The sequence below is a fragment of the Mixia osmundae genome (genome assembly GCF_000708205.1).
Source record: "Mixia osmundae IAM 14324 unplaced genomic scaffold scaffold_3, whole genome shotgun sequence".
NCBI classification, from domain to species: Eukaryota; Fungi; Basidiomycota; class Mixiomycetes; order Mixiales; family Mixiaceae; genus Mixia; species Mixia osmundae.
Window position 1 is genome coordinate 182716 of NW_014575561.1, and position 15407 is coordinate 198122.

General features: G+C 55.9%; 5 protein-coding genes across 5 annotated transcripts; 4 read left to right on the forward strand and 1 right to left on the reverse strand.

Annotated features, from left to right (window-relative positions):
• Window positions 1–345: 345 nt before the first annotated feature.
• On the forward strand, window positions 346–3879 carry L969DRAFT_93087 (uncharacterized protein; the record flags this gene model as incomplete). The annotated part of the gene is made up of 6 exons (XM_014713686.1): window positions 346–502; window positions 562–642; window positions 692–3353; window positions 3407–3593; window positions 3646–3754; window positions 3809–3879. The coding sequence occupies 6 exons, from the start codon at window positions 346–348 to the stop codon at window positions 3877–3879; spliced, it is 3267 nt and encodes a 1088-aa protein (XP_014569172.1).
• Window positions 3880–4101: 222 nt separating this feature from the next.
• Window positions 4102–8435, forward strand: L969DRAFT_93088 (uncharacterized protein; the record flags this gene model as incomplete). Its single annotated transcript, XM_014713687.1, has 12 exons — window positions 4102–5083; window positions 5140–5282; window positions 5334–5444; window positions 5498–5618; window positions 5670–5984; window positions 6033–6184; window positions 6233–6396; window positions 6443–6579; window positions 6626–7592; window positions 7639–7693; window positions 7827–7883; window positions 7941–8435. The coding sequence occupies 12 exons, from the start codon at window positions 4102–4104 to the stop codon at window positions 8433–8435; spliced, it is 3699 nt and encodes a 1232-aa protein (XP_014569173.1).
• Window positions 8436–8635: 200 nt separating this feature from the next.
• Window positions 8636–12047, reverse strand: L969DRAFT_46715 (uncharacterized protein; the record flags this gene model as incomplete). Its single annotated transcript, XM_014713688.1, has 10 exons — window positions 8636–8937; window positions 8988–9634; window positions 10119–10594; window positions 10646–10875; window positions 10910–10989; window positions 11050–11110; window positions 11163–11206; window positions 11255–11280; window positions 11332–11397; window positions 11448–12047. 10 exons carry the CDS (start codon window positions 12045–12047, stop codon window positions 8636–8638), a joined length of 2532 nt encoding a protein of 843 aa, XP_014569174.1.
• Window positions 12048–12379: 332 nt separating this feature from the next.
• L969DRAFT_15896 (uncharacterized protein) lies at window positions 12380–13052 on the forward strand (the record flags this gene model as incomplete). The annotated part of the gene is made up of 4 exons (XM_014713521.1): window positions 12380–12384; window positions 12444–12521; window positions 12586–12632; window positions 12694–13052. The coding sequence occupies 4 exons, from the start codon at window positions 12380–12382 to the stop codon at window positions 13050–13052; spliced, it is 489 nt and encodes a 162-aa protein (XP_014569007.1).
• Window positions 13053–13796: 744 nt separating this feature from the next.
• Window positions 13797–15313, forward strand: L969DRAFT_93090 (uncharacterized protein; the record flags this gene model as incomplete). The annotated part of the gene is made up of 8 exons (XM_014713689.1): window positions 13797–13906; window positions 13963–14046; window positions 14108–14139; window positions 14193–14301; window positions 14350–14401; window positions 14451–14501; window positions 14554–14739; window positions 14792–15313. The coding sequence occupies 8 exons, from the start codon at window positions 13797–13799 to the stop codon at window positions 15311–15313; spliced, it is 1146 nt and encodes a 381-aa protein (XP_014569175.1).
• Window positions 15314–15407: the final 94 nt, after the last annotated feature.

A 15407-nucleotide genomic window follows, 5' to 3' on the forward strand; every position in this document is an offset into this window, starting at 1 on the left:
GTTCGCAGTTCAGTGGCAGCAGCGAGCGTCGAGGCTCGACGAATTAGCGGAACATGTCAAATATTCTTCACGGTCCGGTCGACCGCGCTTCTCCGCCTTCGTCAGCGAGACGACGCTTGACGGCTGCTCCTCTTTGCCACAACAGACACTGCCGGCCCATCAAGGTGCCGAACAGTAACTGAAGTAGAGTCTATCAATGCTGGCTTGCTCTCGGCTGCGATCGTCGGCAGGAACACTCTTAAGCCGCTAGACTTGGCAGCTGTGTGGCCGTCTGGACTAGCGAGCCTGATCTGTTCGGCCGATGAGTCTGGCGGCAGGCTAAGTCACTAGTCTGAGATGGCCAATATGATCGCCAGCGGAAGCGTGAGCGCTATGGAAGCAAGACAAGCCAGTGCGAACAGCGCAAAGAAGCGTCGGAGAGTTACAAAGCACACCGACTCTGGCGCTCCCAAGAAATTTGCATGCGACTGGCAGGGCTGTGATAAGGTCTTTAGCCGACCGGGTGGGTGCTCTCAAGCTGCGGTACAGCCTGTGATCACTCAAACTTGAGCGCTCGAACAGATCATTTGAGCCGCCATCGCCTCAATCATGAGCCTGTGCACATCTACCGCTGCGAACGCTGCCCCAAGACCTTTGTCAGAGGCATGCTTCACCTTTTTCGATGCTAGCTCGATTGCTGACGACAATCTAGCTGACTTGCTGACTCGACATGTCGAACGGCACGACAAACGTGATTTGCTGGCAGAATCCGGCGAGTCGCCACAGCGCGGCAGGGTGAGGCAAAGGCGGAAGATGACGCGACAGGACACGAGAGCACAGAGGCCATCGCAGACCGCGCGGCAGCCGTCTGAAGGCACTTCAAACGAACGAGATAGCGACGATGACCATACATCGGACGAGATGGACTCACCCGACTTACAAACGAGCATGCACAGCGCTGCTAATGCACTCCTGCAAGGCCGGAGTCAGTACGAGCCCTCCAATGGATCGTATCTGCCCAGCGCGATTCAAGCACCTCGCGATCCCAATCGCTTGCCGCCGCTCGCCAGCGCCATGTCGAGCTTGCCGAGCTATCCCTCTCCGCCTCCAGGTGCTCACTATGCCTACCATCCAATCGCTGGCCAATCCGAGTTCTATGGGTATACGCCTGCTTCAAGATCGCCGTTCAGTATGTCTCATCCTTTGTCGCATTCTGTCTACGGGCCCGGAACATCGCAGCACGCTCAGTCACCCTCGTCAATGTCGTATTCCAGTCCGCGTTCGGCATCGATATTGCAGCCACCAAGACCCTCATCGGTCGAGCAGTCGTACTATTCGGGTCATCAGCATTCTCAGAGCGTAGGATCGGATCGGCCATCACCTGCTAGTCTGGCAAATGCTTCTTACGTGCTCGACATACAGCGACCGCCATCAGCTACGCGGGGAACATTGGCCAGCTTACTCCTGCCTACGCCAGGCGCTGCCGTACACGAAGAGAGGACCAAGCTACATCAAAGCTCGACGAACTTACCGCACAGGACGGTCTCTGCTTCTACAGGAGAGGCTGCATCGCCGCCCGTACCGGCACGGCAGTCGCACGGTCTGCATCCCCAAGGATCGCCAGTCGTGTCATATCCTTCCCCGGGCTACGGCGCCGCACAGAGCAATGTGCGCTCAGCACACTCGCCACTCGCTCAACAGCAGCTCGACAGCAACGCCAATGCGTTCAGAATACAGCCGGAGCGTAGTGACAGCGCCAATAGTGTTCTGACCGGCGAGACTGCTTTCGCAGGCTTCCCTGGCATCAGCGATCAGATGATGGAGTCTATGATCTCGACTGCCAACATTGCAGCGAGTACCAACGGCAATCTATCGCAAAACCCACGAATGAGCTTCGAGGCGCCCTTCTTCTCTGCTCAAGATTATCAGTGGCTCTTCGATGGCATGCAGGGCTTCCAAGATCCGCCTGGCTTCATCTCGTCTGCGCCCACGAGCGTAGAGCATTCACGAACGAGTCCTGCTTTGCAAGGCACATCCACGCCCCTACTCCCGCCAGAGATCGCGCAAGTACCAGAGCCTGAGCCCGAAAAGGTGCCTGGCGCCATCATGGCTGGACCTCCGCCGCCCACACCGATCAAGCGTGCTCCGCCTTTCAAGACCGAACCAGGTGTACCGCCAGATGACCGGACCGACGCGACTTCACTGATCAGTGAGCGTACATATAACAAGATCATCGATCATCTCGATGATGTCAAGTTTGCCGCGAATGCCTTCTCGCCCGCAGCAGCGACGGACTATCTGACGCTTTTCTGGACCAACTTCAGCGAGGCGCAATGCCCGCTCCTACATCGACCAACGTTCCGTCCATGCGAAGCGCATCCCGCACTCCTTTGCGCAATGATCAGTATAGGTGCTTACTGTGCTGGTCCCGAAGCGCTCGAGACGGCCAGAGCAATACACACCAAGCAACGAGTTCGCATTCTGTCCTCACCTGGCTTTAAACCTCGCGCAGATCTCTGGTTCATTCAGGCAAGCATACTATGTATCATCTTTGGCAAGCTCTGCGGCTCCAGACTCGATCACGAGATGGCACACGTCCACTGGGGCAGCCTGATGACGGTCTATCGTAGAAGCTCACTCTTCTCGCCACGTATCGTTGCCGTTGAACCTGGCTACCTGCAAAACGATCTCGATGGCCGCTGGCGGACATGGATCGAAGAGGAATCTCGCAAACGCTGTGCATTCTACGTCTTTGCGCTCGATATTTCGCATTCTGCGATCTTCCGACACACGCCCTCGCTCAGTGCTTTTCAGATCCAGCTCACTCTGCCTTGCTTCGAAGACGAATGGATTGCTCCGACTGCGGAGATATGGGAGCCCATGAATCAGGCAGCGGTCGCCCCGCCTGCTTTCATCTCAGCTCTCAAGTCGTCGCTCAAGGCAGGTCTCACTGCTGGCCCGCTGAGCCCGTCGGCGCGCGTAGCGGTGCTGCATGGCTTACTGTCCATTACGTTCGATCTCAATTGGAGAGATCACTTCCTTCTTGGCCTCGATCAGGTCGACGCGCCCCAGAAGGAGTGGAGAGAGACCATCTCATCTGCACTCAACGCGTGGAAAGCGCGCCTCGACTCGGCACTCCTGACCGCGACATACCCTTCCAACGCGATCTTACGCGGATCGATCCCGATCTATGCAATTTCCCACACCACGCTTGCCATTGATTGTCATCAGCTTCAGATCTTTGCAGGCGCACAATCTGCCCTTGGTCTCGCTGTTCCCGGTCAGGTCATCGAGGCTACGCGTGTATCAGTCGTCACCTGGGCTCATTCGCGCGACGGACGTGCTGCTTGCTGGCATGCTGCACATTTTCTCAGGTAACCGCAATACTGCTGAGCGCCAATGATGGCTGACCCAGACTGATACACAGATCGACACTAATGCACCACAACCAAGGACTATTTGCACTCTCCTCGTCCCTCTATCATGTCTGGGCAGTCTACCTTTGCGCACTTGTCGTCTATGCGTACGGCGTTTCGACAGCCGCGTCTGCTGGCGATGCAAAGAGCTTGGCCAACGCCAACCGTGTCGAAGATGCACTCGTCTATCTTGATGCAGTACGTCTTTTCACCCATCATATGCCAGATGCTCAAAGTTCGCGATGTGCAGATGTGCACCAATTCGCCCGAAGAGCTTTTGAAGGTGTCTATCGGCTCGAACTGTCTCGGTCTCATCGCAGCTGTGTGGAAGATCGTTCGCGAAAGCAAATGGGATATCGGTGGGCTGGATTTCACATAAGTTCTTGTGTGCAGGCTGATCAAATTGTACGCAGCGCAAGAAGCGGCTCGTTTGCTTCAGCGCATCGTCCGGCCTGCGCCTTCGAGCAGGAGAACACTAACTTGACCAATCAGTTCGTCAACGTCTCCAGTTGTGCTGCACATCATTCATTCATCGCTATGCGAACTCAGCTTGTATATGTTGTTCATCGAGGTCAATGAACGAAGCCGTTATGCGCTCGCTGCGACGTCGTCGACTCGCCGCGCGCGCCTTCGCCACCTCCGCATCCTTGCTCTTGTGCTGACTCACACTTTTCTCTCTCCCAGCTGCACTGCTCGGTAGGCAGGAATGGCAGCAGAGGCTGCGCAGACGAATCAGGCCACTTGCGCAGATGCCCCAGATCTCGCAAGACATCACGGCGATAACGTGAATGAAGAAAACGCCGCCTGCCTAGACATGACTTCACGTCGTCCCTCCCTCGCTGCTCTGCCCATGTCCAACACAACTTCGAGCAACAGCATGCACACTTCGAGCAGCCAGTACTGGCGTGATGACCCCTGTCCAACCTTGCACGAGCGCAAAGACTCAACGATCACATCGAACCTCTCTACGACCTCGCTAGACACGCTCAATGACAGCTTCGATAGCGAGATTGATCGGAATGCCTCGCTTGCCATGACACTCGACACCAAGGCCACCTTTGCACTCCTCACACAGCTAGACAAAGACCCACAAGGCTTGATCGAACGCATCTCTCGCTTTCCCATCAGCCAGTCATCTTTCAAAGCCGTCTCACGCCTGGCAAACCAACTTGAAGCGGCGCAACTGAAACCTCACATCAATCCCAGCACCCAACATCTCACCCATGATGCCATTCACCGAGCTCAGCGCACTTCGGATGACGTTGATGATTTTTGCAAGGAGCTCGTTCGTATCGTCGACTCCGTGCGCAATGGCAGCCTCGCCCACAAATTTGCCGTCTCAAAGTCCAGCGATGTGTTCTTTGGACCCAAGCAAGCCATCAATGAGCTCGTTACCAGTCTGCGCTCATTTGCAGAGACCGTCGACGCATCTATGAAAGAGGCCGAGGCTGACCGCGTTGTCACGGAGAATCTGGACGACAGCGAGCGCATCCTCGATAGTCCGCATAGATCATGTCCCATCGAGCTCGAAGGTCAAGCAGGTCAATGGCAGACGGTAGCCGAGAACATTGCCACCATGGCTCATCAGATTGTCTCCCAACGCCGCTCGGTCCGCTCGATTGCATCTGTCGTCGCTGCCGTGGCCGATGGCGATCTCTCAAAGACTGTCGACATCGACGTACAAGGCGGTGCGTGCTACCGTCAAAGAGAGAGAGAGACCCTATCTGACTGAGCATGTGAGCAGACTTTCACGAGCAGAAGCGCATCGTGAACGCGATGGTCAAATCGCTCAAGACTTTCTCAATCGAAGTCAACAGAGTCGCCAAAGAGACCGGCACAGACGGTCAGCTCGGCGGTCATGCGAACGTTCAAGGCGTCAAAGGAGAGGTGAGTGGCTCCTGTTCGAAATGCACACAACCTCATGGCAGACATTCGCAGTGGAAGAATCTTACTGACAACGTGAACCTCATGACGAGCAACCTTACGACGCAAGTACGATCTATTGCCGCTGTCACAAAGGCTGTCGCTGAAGGTGACCTCTCTAAGAAGGTCAGTCGTCAAATACTATCATGCGCGCTGGTCGCTGATGCCAACATTTGCAGATTGAAGTCGACGTAAAGGGCGAGATTGCCAACCTCGTCGAGATTGTCAACAACATGGTCGACAGTCTCCGACTCTTTGCTTCCGAGATCAGTCACGTCGCAGTGGCAGTTGGCACGAAAGGTAGATCTTCTTCTTCGTCTGCACCGCGTCTCGCTGCAACTTTCCGCGCAGGCAATCTCGGCGTCACCGCAAAAGTCGATAACATCAGCGGTACATGGTCCGAGATCACAGGCAACGTGAATTGCATGGCGAACAACCTTACGAGTCAGGTGCGGGCGTTTGCCCAGATTGCCACTGCGGCTGCCAATGGCGATTACTCTTCTGTCGTGACTGTCGAGGCCAGTGGAGAGTTGCTAGGACTCAAGAAGCAAATCAACACTATCGTCTTCAGCTTGCGCGAGAGCCTGCAGCGCAATGCCGCTGCCAGAGAAGCTGCCGAATCTGCCAATCAGAGCAAGTCTTCCTTCCTCGCCACCATGAGTCACGGTCCGCCATAGCTGAGCATTCTTTCGGCATATGCTCATTGATATGCAGAGATCCGCACGCCGATGAATGGCATCATCGGAATGACGCATCTGACGCTCGAGAGCGATCTCACTCGTCAGCAGCGCGAGAACCTAATGATCGTTTCTGCTCTGGCTAACTCTCTCCTACTCATTATTGACGACGTTCTCGATCTTTCCAAGGCAAGTAGGAACGGCTGCAGTGGGGACAACGGCTCAGCAGCGGCGCAGGTCGAAGCAGGTCGAATGACAATTGAGGAAATTCCGTATTCTCTTCGAGCGACCATGTTTAGCGTGTTGAAATCGCTTGCCGTCAAGGCCTCGCAGAACAAGCTTGGACTACTCTACAAGGTCGAGCCAGATGTTCCAGATTGTCTCGTTGGCGATCCCTTTCGGTCAGTCAGTAAAGGCCATGCGCTAGCTGGGCTGAGCCGTATGCAGGCTCCGTCAAGTCTTGACCAATTGCGTCGGCAACAGCTGCAAGTTCACAGAGACTGGCAATGTGACAGTGTCCTGCAGGATGGCTGACATCCAGCCAGAGGGCGGCCATCTGCTCGAGTTCTGCGTGGCCGACACCGGTGGGTATTGCCGGGATTCCAGGGTGATAGCTGACTGGTTCAGCAGGTATTGGTATCAAGGCTGACAAGCTCGATCTGATCTTTGACTCTTTCTGTCAAGCCGACGGCTCTACCACCCGACGCTACGGTGGCACAGGACTCGGTCTGACGATCAGCAAACGCCTTGTCTCCCTCATGGGTGGCGACCTATGGGTAAAGAGCACATATGGTCAAGGCTCGCAATTTTACTTTACGATCCACTGTCGATCTGGAGCATGGACGCACGAGTCTATTCGCTCCAAGATGGCCGTTTATGCTGGCCGAAGAATTCTGATCATCGACACCTTTGATCACTCGCATGCGATGAAAGCTGCAGCTGCTGAATGCGGCCTCGAGGCTGATGTCGTTACTTCGGTCGAAGCAGCCTGTGAGCGTCAGGCGCTCGGCCTTACGTATGACGGCCTCGTGGTAGATCAGATCAAGACCGTCGAAGCTTTGCGAGAGATTGAAGAATTGCGCTACATTCCTCTCGTCCTTGTCACAACCCAGCTGCCGAAGATCGATCTCAAGGGCTGTCTCGACAAGGGCATCGTGAGTGCAGTCGATGCCGAGTGTGATTGCCAGGCTCTGGCCAATGCGCTCATGCCCGCCCTCGAGACCTCTCATCGTAATGGCTGCGAAGCAAACGGCGAGAGCGCTTGCTGTCTTCTTGCCGAAGACAATGCAGTCAATCAGAAGGTGGCAGTCAAATTCCTGGAGAGCGCAGGCCACAAGATCACCATTGTCGAGAACGGCGCACTCGCGGTCGAAGCGGTCAAGCGTCGCTCGCCCTCTTTCGACGTGATCCTCATGGACGTCTCGATGCCGGTCATGTCTGGTCTGCACGCAACAGAGAACATCAGACGCTACGAGGAAGAGAATGGCCTTGACCGCACGCCCATCATCGCCTTGACGGCGCATGCCATGCTTGGCGATCGCGAGAAGTGCCTCTCTGCGGGAATGGACGACTATCTCTCGAAACCTCTCCGCAAGCCGTGAGTTGGCTGATCTTGGATCATATGACGCTGACTGTGGCCACAGTGAGCTTCTGGGCATGATCTCGTCGCTCGTCTCGTTCCGTAGACTGAGTGCTGGCGCAAAGTCGACGTGAAAAGGAAGCGGAACATGCAGCCACTGCTTTGTACAGATTGCATCGTGCGCGCGTAGGAGCTCTAGCGCTCTAGCCTGGCCACGATTGGTCACGTGTTGTCTTCGCCTCATTGCATCAGGCCAGCAAATCGTTTTGCGTTCGTCATATGACCACTCGCAAGCCAGGCATCGCCAAGGTGCGTTCTCTGGAGCTGTCAGCAGTATAGCCTGACATCTGCTCCGGTTCCCTCCAGCCTGGCGTTGTGCTGTCCCAGACGGCATTACCAAATCGTGCGCAAATCTTGAGCCTCAGGCTGCAGTACGCTGCCTTCAAGGTCGAGCATGGCTGGCAGAATCAGAAGCTGGGCGAAGTAGAGAATCTCTATTGGAGCAAGCAGAAGAATCAAGCCGCCAGTGGACACAGTGAAGACGTCCAGGCACCCTCATCGTCATCATCCGTCGGCGGCGGCAAGACGAGCTCTCCCGCCCTGCGCAGTCCGGCAGTCTTTGTTGAGCCCAACGCTAGCAAACGAAGACGGACGAGCACCAATGAAGCATCAGAGCTGATCACTCAAAAGCGCCCGAGGACGAGAGAACAGAGTGTCAGCGGGACGACGGCAACACCGCTGCGTTCACCTACACGAGCAAAAGATCAAACACCATCCAGTGGATCTGGCCTGACTTATGCCAGCTTCTGGGAGACGCTAGGCAATCGCGCAGCGCTCAAACCATCAGAACAAGCCAATTAATTGATCCTCACGCAACCTGTTGTTGTGCACAACGTGTCATCTCTGCAACGACTTTTCCGAGGTACTGAATGTTCGGTCCGCTGACAGACGGAGCGCAAGAGCAGCGGTTTGGCGGTCAACGCCTGCCGGCTCTTGCTTGCTCTGGACGCCTGAGCGCGACATATGACTGAGCAGATGGGCACGAAGATGACGGCTTTTGATCAGGATGCGACAAATTGCCAGGTCATCGCCATTCTGCCAACATCGAGGGCTGCCATCCGTTTGAAGGCTTTGGGCGAGAAGTCCAGATCGTACAATGCGCAGGATTCGCAAGCATCGACCACTTGGACTTTGAAATTCTTTACACCCGGTGCGGCGACTTCGATGATCTGGCCGCACACGCCATTGTCGTTCGGATTGGAAGACGCGCCTGGCCAGCCATTGAACATTTTCTGGGACACGGCAACGACGTATTGCTCGTTTGTGTTGATATTGCCACATGCGCCCATACCGACGTCAAAGTCTGCACACAACTGTCAGCTTTGGATTCTCATTTCAGGAAGCCGAGCGTACAGGTTGCTTCGCCAGTATGATTACCTGCAAATCTGCCAAACTGCGTAGACGTAGCTGCTGGCGCAGAGCTGCTCGACGCGGAAGATGCCGCGGAGCTGCTCGAGGCTGGTAGCGCGGTCGTCGTGCTGATGACTTGCACTATCGATGTGACGGTGGGTTTGACGGTACTGATAACGGACATGGTGCTGACAACAGAGGTGGTGCTCACGACACTCGTCGTTGACGTTGCCGTCACAGTCACAGTCACGACGGATCCACAGCCAGATGGAATCGCAGCGGCAGCAGAGCTGGCAGCAGCAGAAGAGGCGAGCTTGATGTAGTGTGTCGGTCCGGCTGTAAAGACTGGCTGGAGTGGTTCGCCCCGTCGAGTCAGACCGACAGTATTCGCTCGGACAGGATTTGGATTCTTGCGTTGCAATAGGATCTGCGAGGACCGTTGCTGGAACAGTCCTGCCGGAAGAGCTTCTGATAGTGTAGCGAGGCACAGCCAAGCAGTGAAAGCGAGCGTGGTATGCATCCTGTTCAACAGAATGACTCTGAGCAGATGAAGTCTTTGCAGGCGCAGCCTAGCAGGCAAGCAGAGAGATGCTAAGCTTTTGTGGTCTTGCTTGCGCTCAGCGCTATCAAGCCGAACGATCCAGCGATGACTAGCAAATAACCGCAATGCAGCAAGGCAAGGTACAAGAGGTTGCAAGAGGTCTAGAGGGAGGCTACGCGTTGGTTGACCTTCTACCGATCGAAATTGATATCGCGCTCGGCTTTTATAGCCCAACGCCTCGTGTTCGCCGTGACAGGGAGAAGACGGCCAAGACGAGCAAAAGGCTGAGTGTACCTCCCACTAAGCCTGATCGCGCACAGCTTTAGCCAAGCTAGCCCCAGGAGCACCGGAGCATGAGATGCACCTAAAGTGAGATAGCGTATCTGCTCTTCCAACGAAGGGATCGGAATCACGATCGTGCTGGGATCTGGATCCATTGTGCGGCTCTTCCAACAATGCCGTGGTTCAGTGGCAAGCGAGAGAGACCAAGTCTGCAAGCAGCGCGAGAAAGGGACGCTCGGACACTCGTGCGAAGACAAAAGCGCAGTCGAAATGCATGTGCAATGAGAACTTAGCGTCCGACCTGAGATGACTAGAAGCCGGCAGAATCTCTGAAGTGTGCTGGAGCTGGCTGATGGGGTCTGAGCGGCGTGGGAAGCTCGACCACCGGAGCTTTCGATGACGAGAGCGTGTCTTGACTGGGTCGCTCTTGCAGTGACCAGGCAGTTGCGAGTGTAGAATTGGAATCGCATGGTTGCAACCTCGGTCGCTCTGCAGTGGGAGTCGTGCTCCTTGCTATGTGAGGACTTTGCAGTGGCGTGAGGTTGAAAGCAGCAACAGAGTGGAAGCCTCGCGGTGTCTCCATATTGGGCACAGTGAGCTGCTCGAACGGGCTCTGTTGCACTTGAGCTTGATCTGACCATGCAGAGCTCGCGGGCCTGCTTGTACTGCGGTTGAGTGCCGGGTCTGCAAAGGGCGAAGTACTCGGCGAGCCTTTGATCTCTTGCCGAAGGATCGGCCGAACTTCGCGTAATCGCAAATAGTAGACATACGTGCTTATCACAGTTAGCTGACATAAAGTATCTCAGCACGGGTGCTAAGTCAGCGGATGAGAACTGACGAGAGTAAACAGCAGGGTGAGACCGACAGCCAGCCAGTTTTCGCGCGTGTCACGTTCGCTCTTTGGCTTCAGTAGGACGACGCCGAGAACGACGAGGGCACCCTGTCGGGGGATGGAGAGTATGCTGCCGAGCGCAAAGACCCAGAAAGGCGTCTTGACGGAAGCGAGTAGGGCGGTCAAGTAGTGAGGCGGAATGAGTCCCAGTCGGGCCAGAACGATCAACTGCATCGCTTGTGAGCAAGTTCGGGCGACGGTGAAGATGACTTGCATAGAGTCTCTGCCATCCTGAACTCCTGCGGAAGATGTAGCCAATCGATGCGTACGTCACATTTCTCTTTTCGAATCTGTCGTCCGCGATCGGGCCATCAGTCAGAGCTCGTTGTGATCTGCAGGCACTTGCTGACCTCTCCGCTTTGGCTCTGAAGCCATACCGAAAGAGTGCAAACGCAAGGAACTCGCCGATGACTTTGCGGCGTGTGAGCGCGGTCAATGGCGATGAGAAAGCGAGAGCACGCACGCGAGCCCGCGCAGGTGATAGCAAAGCCAATACCGATACCGTAGCTGCTCTGTAGGTGAGTATGCGCAGAGAGCATGGCCGGAGAGACGCACACAAGCCCCGTCAAGGTCGCAACGATCTGTGCGGATCGTTGAGCACGATAGAACCGACGAGAGCGGGAGCTGCGCACCTCCATACCGGCAAGGGGCGGGAAGGACAAGACGATGAAGAGTGCAAAAGGTATCAAGAAGCCGCCCTACAATGAGGTTCAGTGTTGGGCTCGGCCGTCGAGCCTGCGGAGATCACCTTGATCTGGCGAAAGTCATGAGCTAGCGGGGTAAGCTTGTCGGTGAGTTCCTTTTGGTAGACAGAGGCACCGATGAGAATAGCGATGATGAGTAGCGCGACGAGATAGGATTTCCAGAAGCGCCAGGCGATGTAAGGCCTGACGAATTTGCTCCATATCCTCCGAGATTTCGTTTGCTGTGAGGGTTGTTGGAGCGCGTCTGCGTTGGAGTCCCTGCGCTTGAGACGACGAGGGCGATCGCTCGCGAAAGAGGTATCCTTGACGCTGTCGGGTAAGGTGACGCGAGAGGCAGAGGGATCATTTGGATCATGTTTGAGCCAATCCGATCGGCGTTTGTCGAAGCCGGTCGTCGAGGCGAGCGTACAGTCATCTGGGCCGAAAGATCTCAGAGAGCCTTCTCTCATAGACTGACCCTCGTCGGCATGAGGATCTTGTTCGGTCGAGGGCCAGGCCATCGAGAAACGTTCGGCAAACACGCTCTTGTGGGCTTGGGCCTGAGGGCTGACATCGGGCCTGACGTAACCATGCCTACTCTGACGACGGTCTCCGTTCTCTTCGTCGTCATCGGTCGAGGCCAGATGCTCTCCGTCGTCGGACATTTGAGGCAATCGTTCAGCGGATCGCAGAGTATCCTGACGGCGGTGCGACGGCATGCACACGCTTGCTTGTTTTTGGCGGGCTTTGCGCTCGGACGGTCTTGCTCGGGTGCCGCTCACGGGGTCAATGCTGGGTGACGAAGCATGCGAAAGATATCAGATGCGGTCGCGCGTGCGATGCAATGCCGCTGTCGGCAGTCTCAGGGGTAGGGCGGGGGTCTGGGGCAGGTTGCAGCTGTTTGCAGCGACACGTCGTCGTCGTCGTGACGCGCCGCGTTGCTCCTCAAGACGATTCAGTTGACGGCCTGACGACCCGTTGATCCGACTGGTTTTAGATGAGGTGGGTTGCAATGCAATGACAGCAGAGTGTCTTGCTGATCTATGACTCGGCCGAGACAGTACCGCAGCGCGGCGACGGCTCGTGCGAGACTTCAAGAAGTTACAGAATGATCCACCGGGTGGCATCAGTGGCGCACCGTAAGCAGCCATTGAGCACCTATCAGCGTCAGGGGCACGTGCTCATACAAACAAGCTACTTCAGATGTCAAGACAACATCCTCCTCTGGAATGCCGTCATCTTTGGTCCGAGTAAGCGAATCTCGCTGCATCCGATCAATGACAAGCGCTCATCCGGTCGAGCGATGACCAGCGGAGACACCTTTCGAAGATGGTACGTTCAGACTCGTCCTGACCTTTGACGAGTCCTACCCGAACAAGGCGCCCACGGTCCGGTTCCTGACAAAGATGTTCCATCCCAATGTATACGCCAACGGCGAACTCTGCCTCGACATCCTCCAGAACCGCTGGAGTCCGACCTACGACGTTGCCGCCATCCTGACATCCGTTCAGAGTCTCCTGCACGATCCCAATCCGAACTCGCCAGCCAACGCAGAGGCGGCTCAGCTGTATCGCGACAACTACAAGAGCTACTGCAAGCGAGTCCGTGAGACTGTCGAGGCGAGCTGGATGGACGACTCTGATCCCAATGGGGACAACACGCCGAGCTAGTGCTCTGATGCCCATCTAGCGAGCTCACCAAGGCGACATGACGGTCCAGGGCGTGACTGACGCGACATATACTACACCGCTCTAGGAGCGAAGAGACCGACGAACAAGGTGCAAGAGTGAATGATGTTGTGAACTTAGCTACTGTTCTGCATAGGCCGAGCCCGGTTGATCCGAATGAAACGGTGTCAAGTGTCGATGACGTCGTCGATGCGCGCGTGTCCGTCCAAGCTCGCGATCGGCCAATCGTTGACATTCAGCTCTTCGCCAATCGGTAAGACCCGTCATGCCCGAGCTAGAATCAGCAGCCAAACCAGCAGAGGGCAGCGTCAAGGCCAAGATGGGTCGTGAGCCCAAGCAGGTCAGGCTATCGCAGATCACCGCGTGGCTCATCGGAGCTGATTGGCCAAAGTAGGATGTCAACAAGGACAAGCCTTCGGTCGAGGAGGAAGAAGCCAAGAAGGAGTCCAAGTAGGGGCTCAGTGACACTTGCCGTGCCGAGTATGATGGCCGCATAGAGCAAAAAGGCCTAGCAAATCCTGAAACTATAGAGGCACATAGCACCTTTCCATTGTCGCCAGCATGTCTCATTGACACATACCACTGCATCCTGAACTCGCACGCTGCTCATCGAGCTATGCCCTGAGCCTCATGTGTGCGGATTGGCGTCATCGCTAGCATCGCTGTCACGGTCCCGGCAAGCAAAGCGTCGCGCCTTCTTCCCACGGCGTGACCACCCCTGACAGGATGGGCAGCATCAACGGGCACGCTGCGCATGGCAAGGCAGTCCAGCCCAAAGATCTAGACTGGCCCAAGCTCAAGTTCGGCCTCACGCCAACGAACGGCCACGTCAGATAGTACGACTAGCCTCTTTCTTCCCCGACAGCGCCAGGCTCACCCGAAGATGGGACAGTACCTACTCGCAAGGTCGATGGAGCAAAGGCGTCTGGGTCGAGGAGCCTTTCATCAACTTACACGTCGGCAGTGCTGCCCTCAAGTGAGCTACAACTTTGTTCATTCGTGTCCCCAAAGCCTGATCGAGTCATCATGACGTAAAGCTACGGTCAGTCGGCATTCGAAGGTCTCAAGGGTGTGTCGCATCCTCAGCAGACACACGACTGGCTGACCAAGATGACGAGACAGCCTTCAGGGCACCAGATGGCAGCGTGCGCGTCTTCAGACCCCAAGAGAACTCGGCGCGCCTCAACCACTCTGCGGAATTCCTGGACGTGTCGCATGTGCCTGAGGATCTGTCAGCTAGATTCTCGACTTGTCTTGCACGTACTCACGAGGACGACAGATTCTTAGAGGCTGTAGAGCGATGCGTGGCCGGCAATCTCGAATTTGTGCCAGTATATCTGACCTCCTCGGTCATGCAACCTCAGCTAATCTCAAGTACAGCCACACGCTCCGAGCGCGGGAATGGGCGCACTGTATCTGAGACCGATTCTAGTGCGCAACACCTCTGTACTGTCGCATACACTGGCTGAATGCGAGTGGACAGTTTGCGAGTGGGGAAGAACTCATGCTCAGCACGCCCGACGAGCTCACTTTCCTCGTCTTTGCAACGCCCGTGGGGAGCTACTACGGACCGAGTGCGGAAGTGCCTGCTGTTGATGCTCTCGTGCTCGACAACTTTGACCGGACTGCCCCTCGAGGTACAGGCTCAGCTAAGCTCGCGGGCAACTATGTGAGCGCCCAGAGCAAAGCTCGCTCCGTCGTCATCCTGATGGGCGCATCAGGCTCCCGTGTACAGGCATATGCGAGAAGCTAGGCTCGCTGGCTACCCTATCACACTCCACCTTGACTCTGCGACCCGCACACTCGTAGACGAATTCAGCACGTCAAACGCGCTCTTCATATCTTACCCGCCCATCTCATCGCCCGACACAGCACCGACGGACGTGACGCTACATGTACCGCAATCAAGCTCGATCCTCAGGTCAGTGACGACAAAGTCGATCGTTCAGCTAGCGCAGTCATTCGGCTGGACTGTCGATGCTAGGCCTATTGCGTTCCAAGAAGTCATCGATGGCGCCTTCACAGAATGCGCAGCAGCAGGCACAGCTGCCGTCGTCACAATCGTGCGCAGCATCTCCTATAAAGCCGGTGATGCTACAATGAAGGTCACCATTGGCGCTGGCAAAGCAGGTCCATGTTGGCTTCGCGTGCTCGCCGAACTCACAGCCCTGCAATGCCAGACGAGCCCAGACCCGTATTCATGGCTCTGGCCCTCACAAGGCATCCAGCCAAGTAGCCCTTGATCGTAATGCATTTTTTTCTGAAGAGTTTCGTGAAAGTGGATAAACTACACAGGCCTCAATAAAGATACCGTTCAAGAGCATGTACTGATCGCCC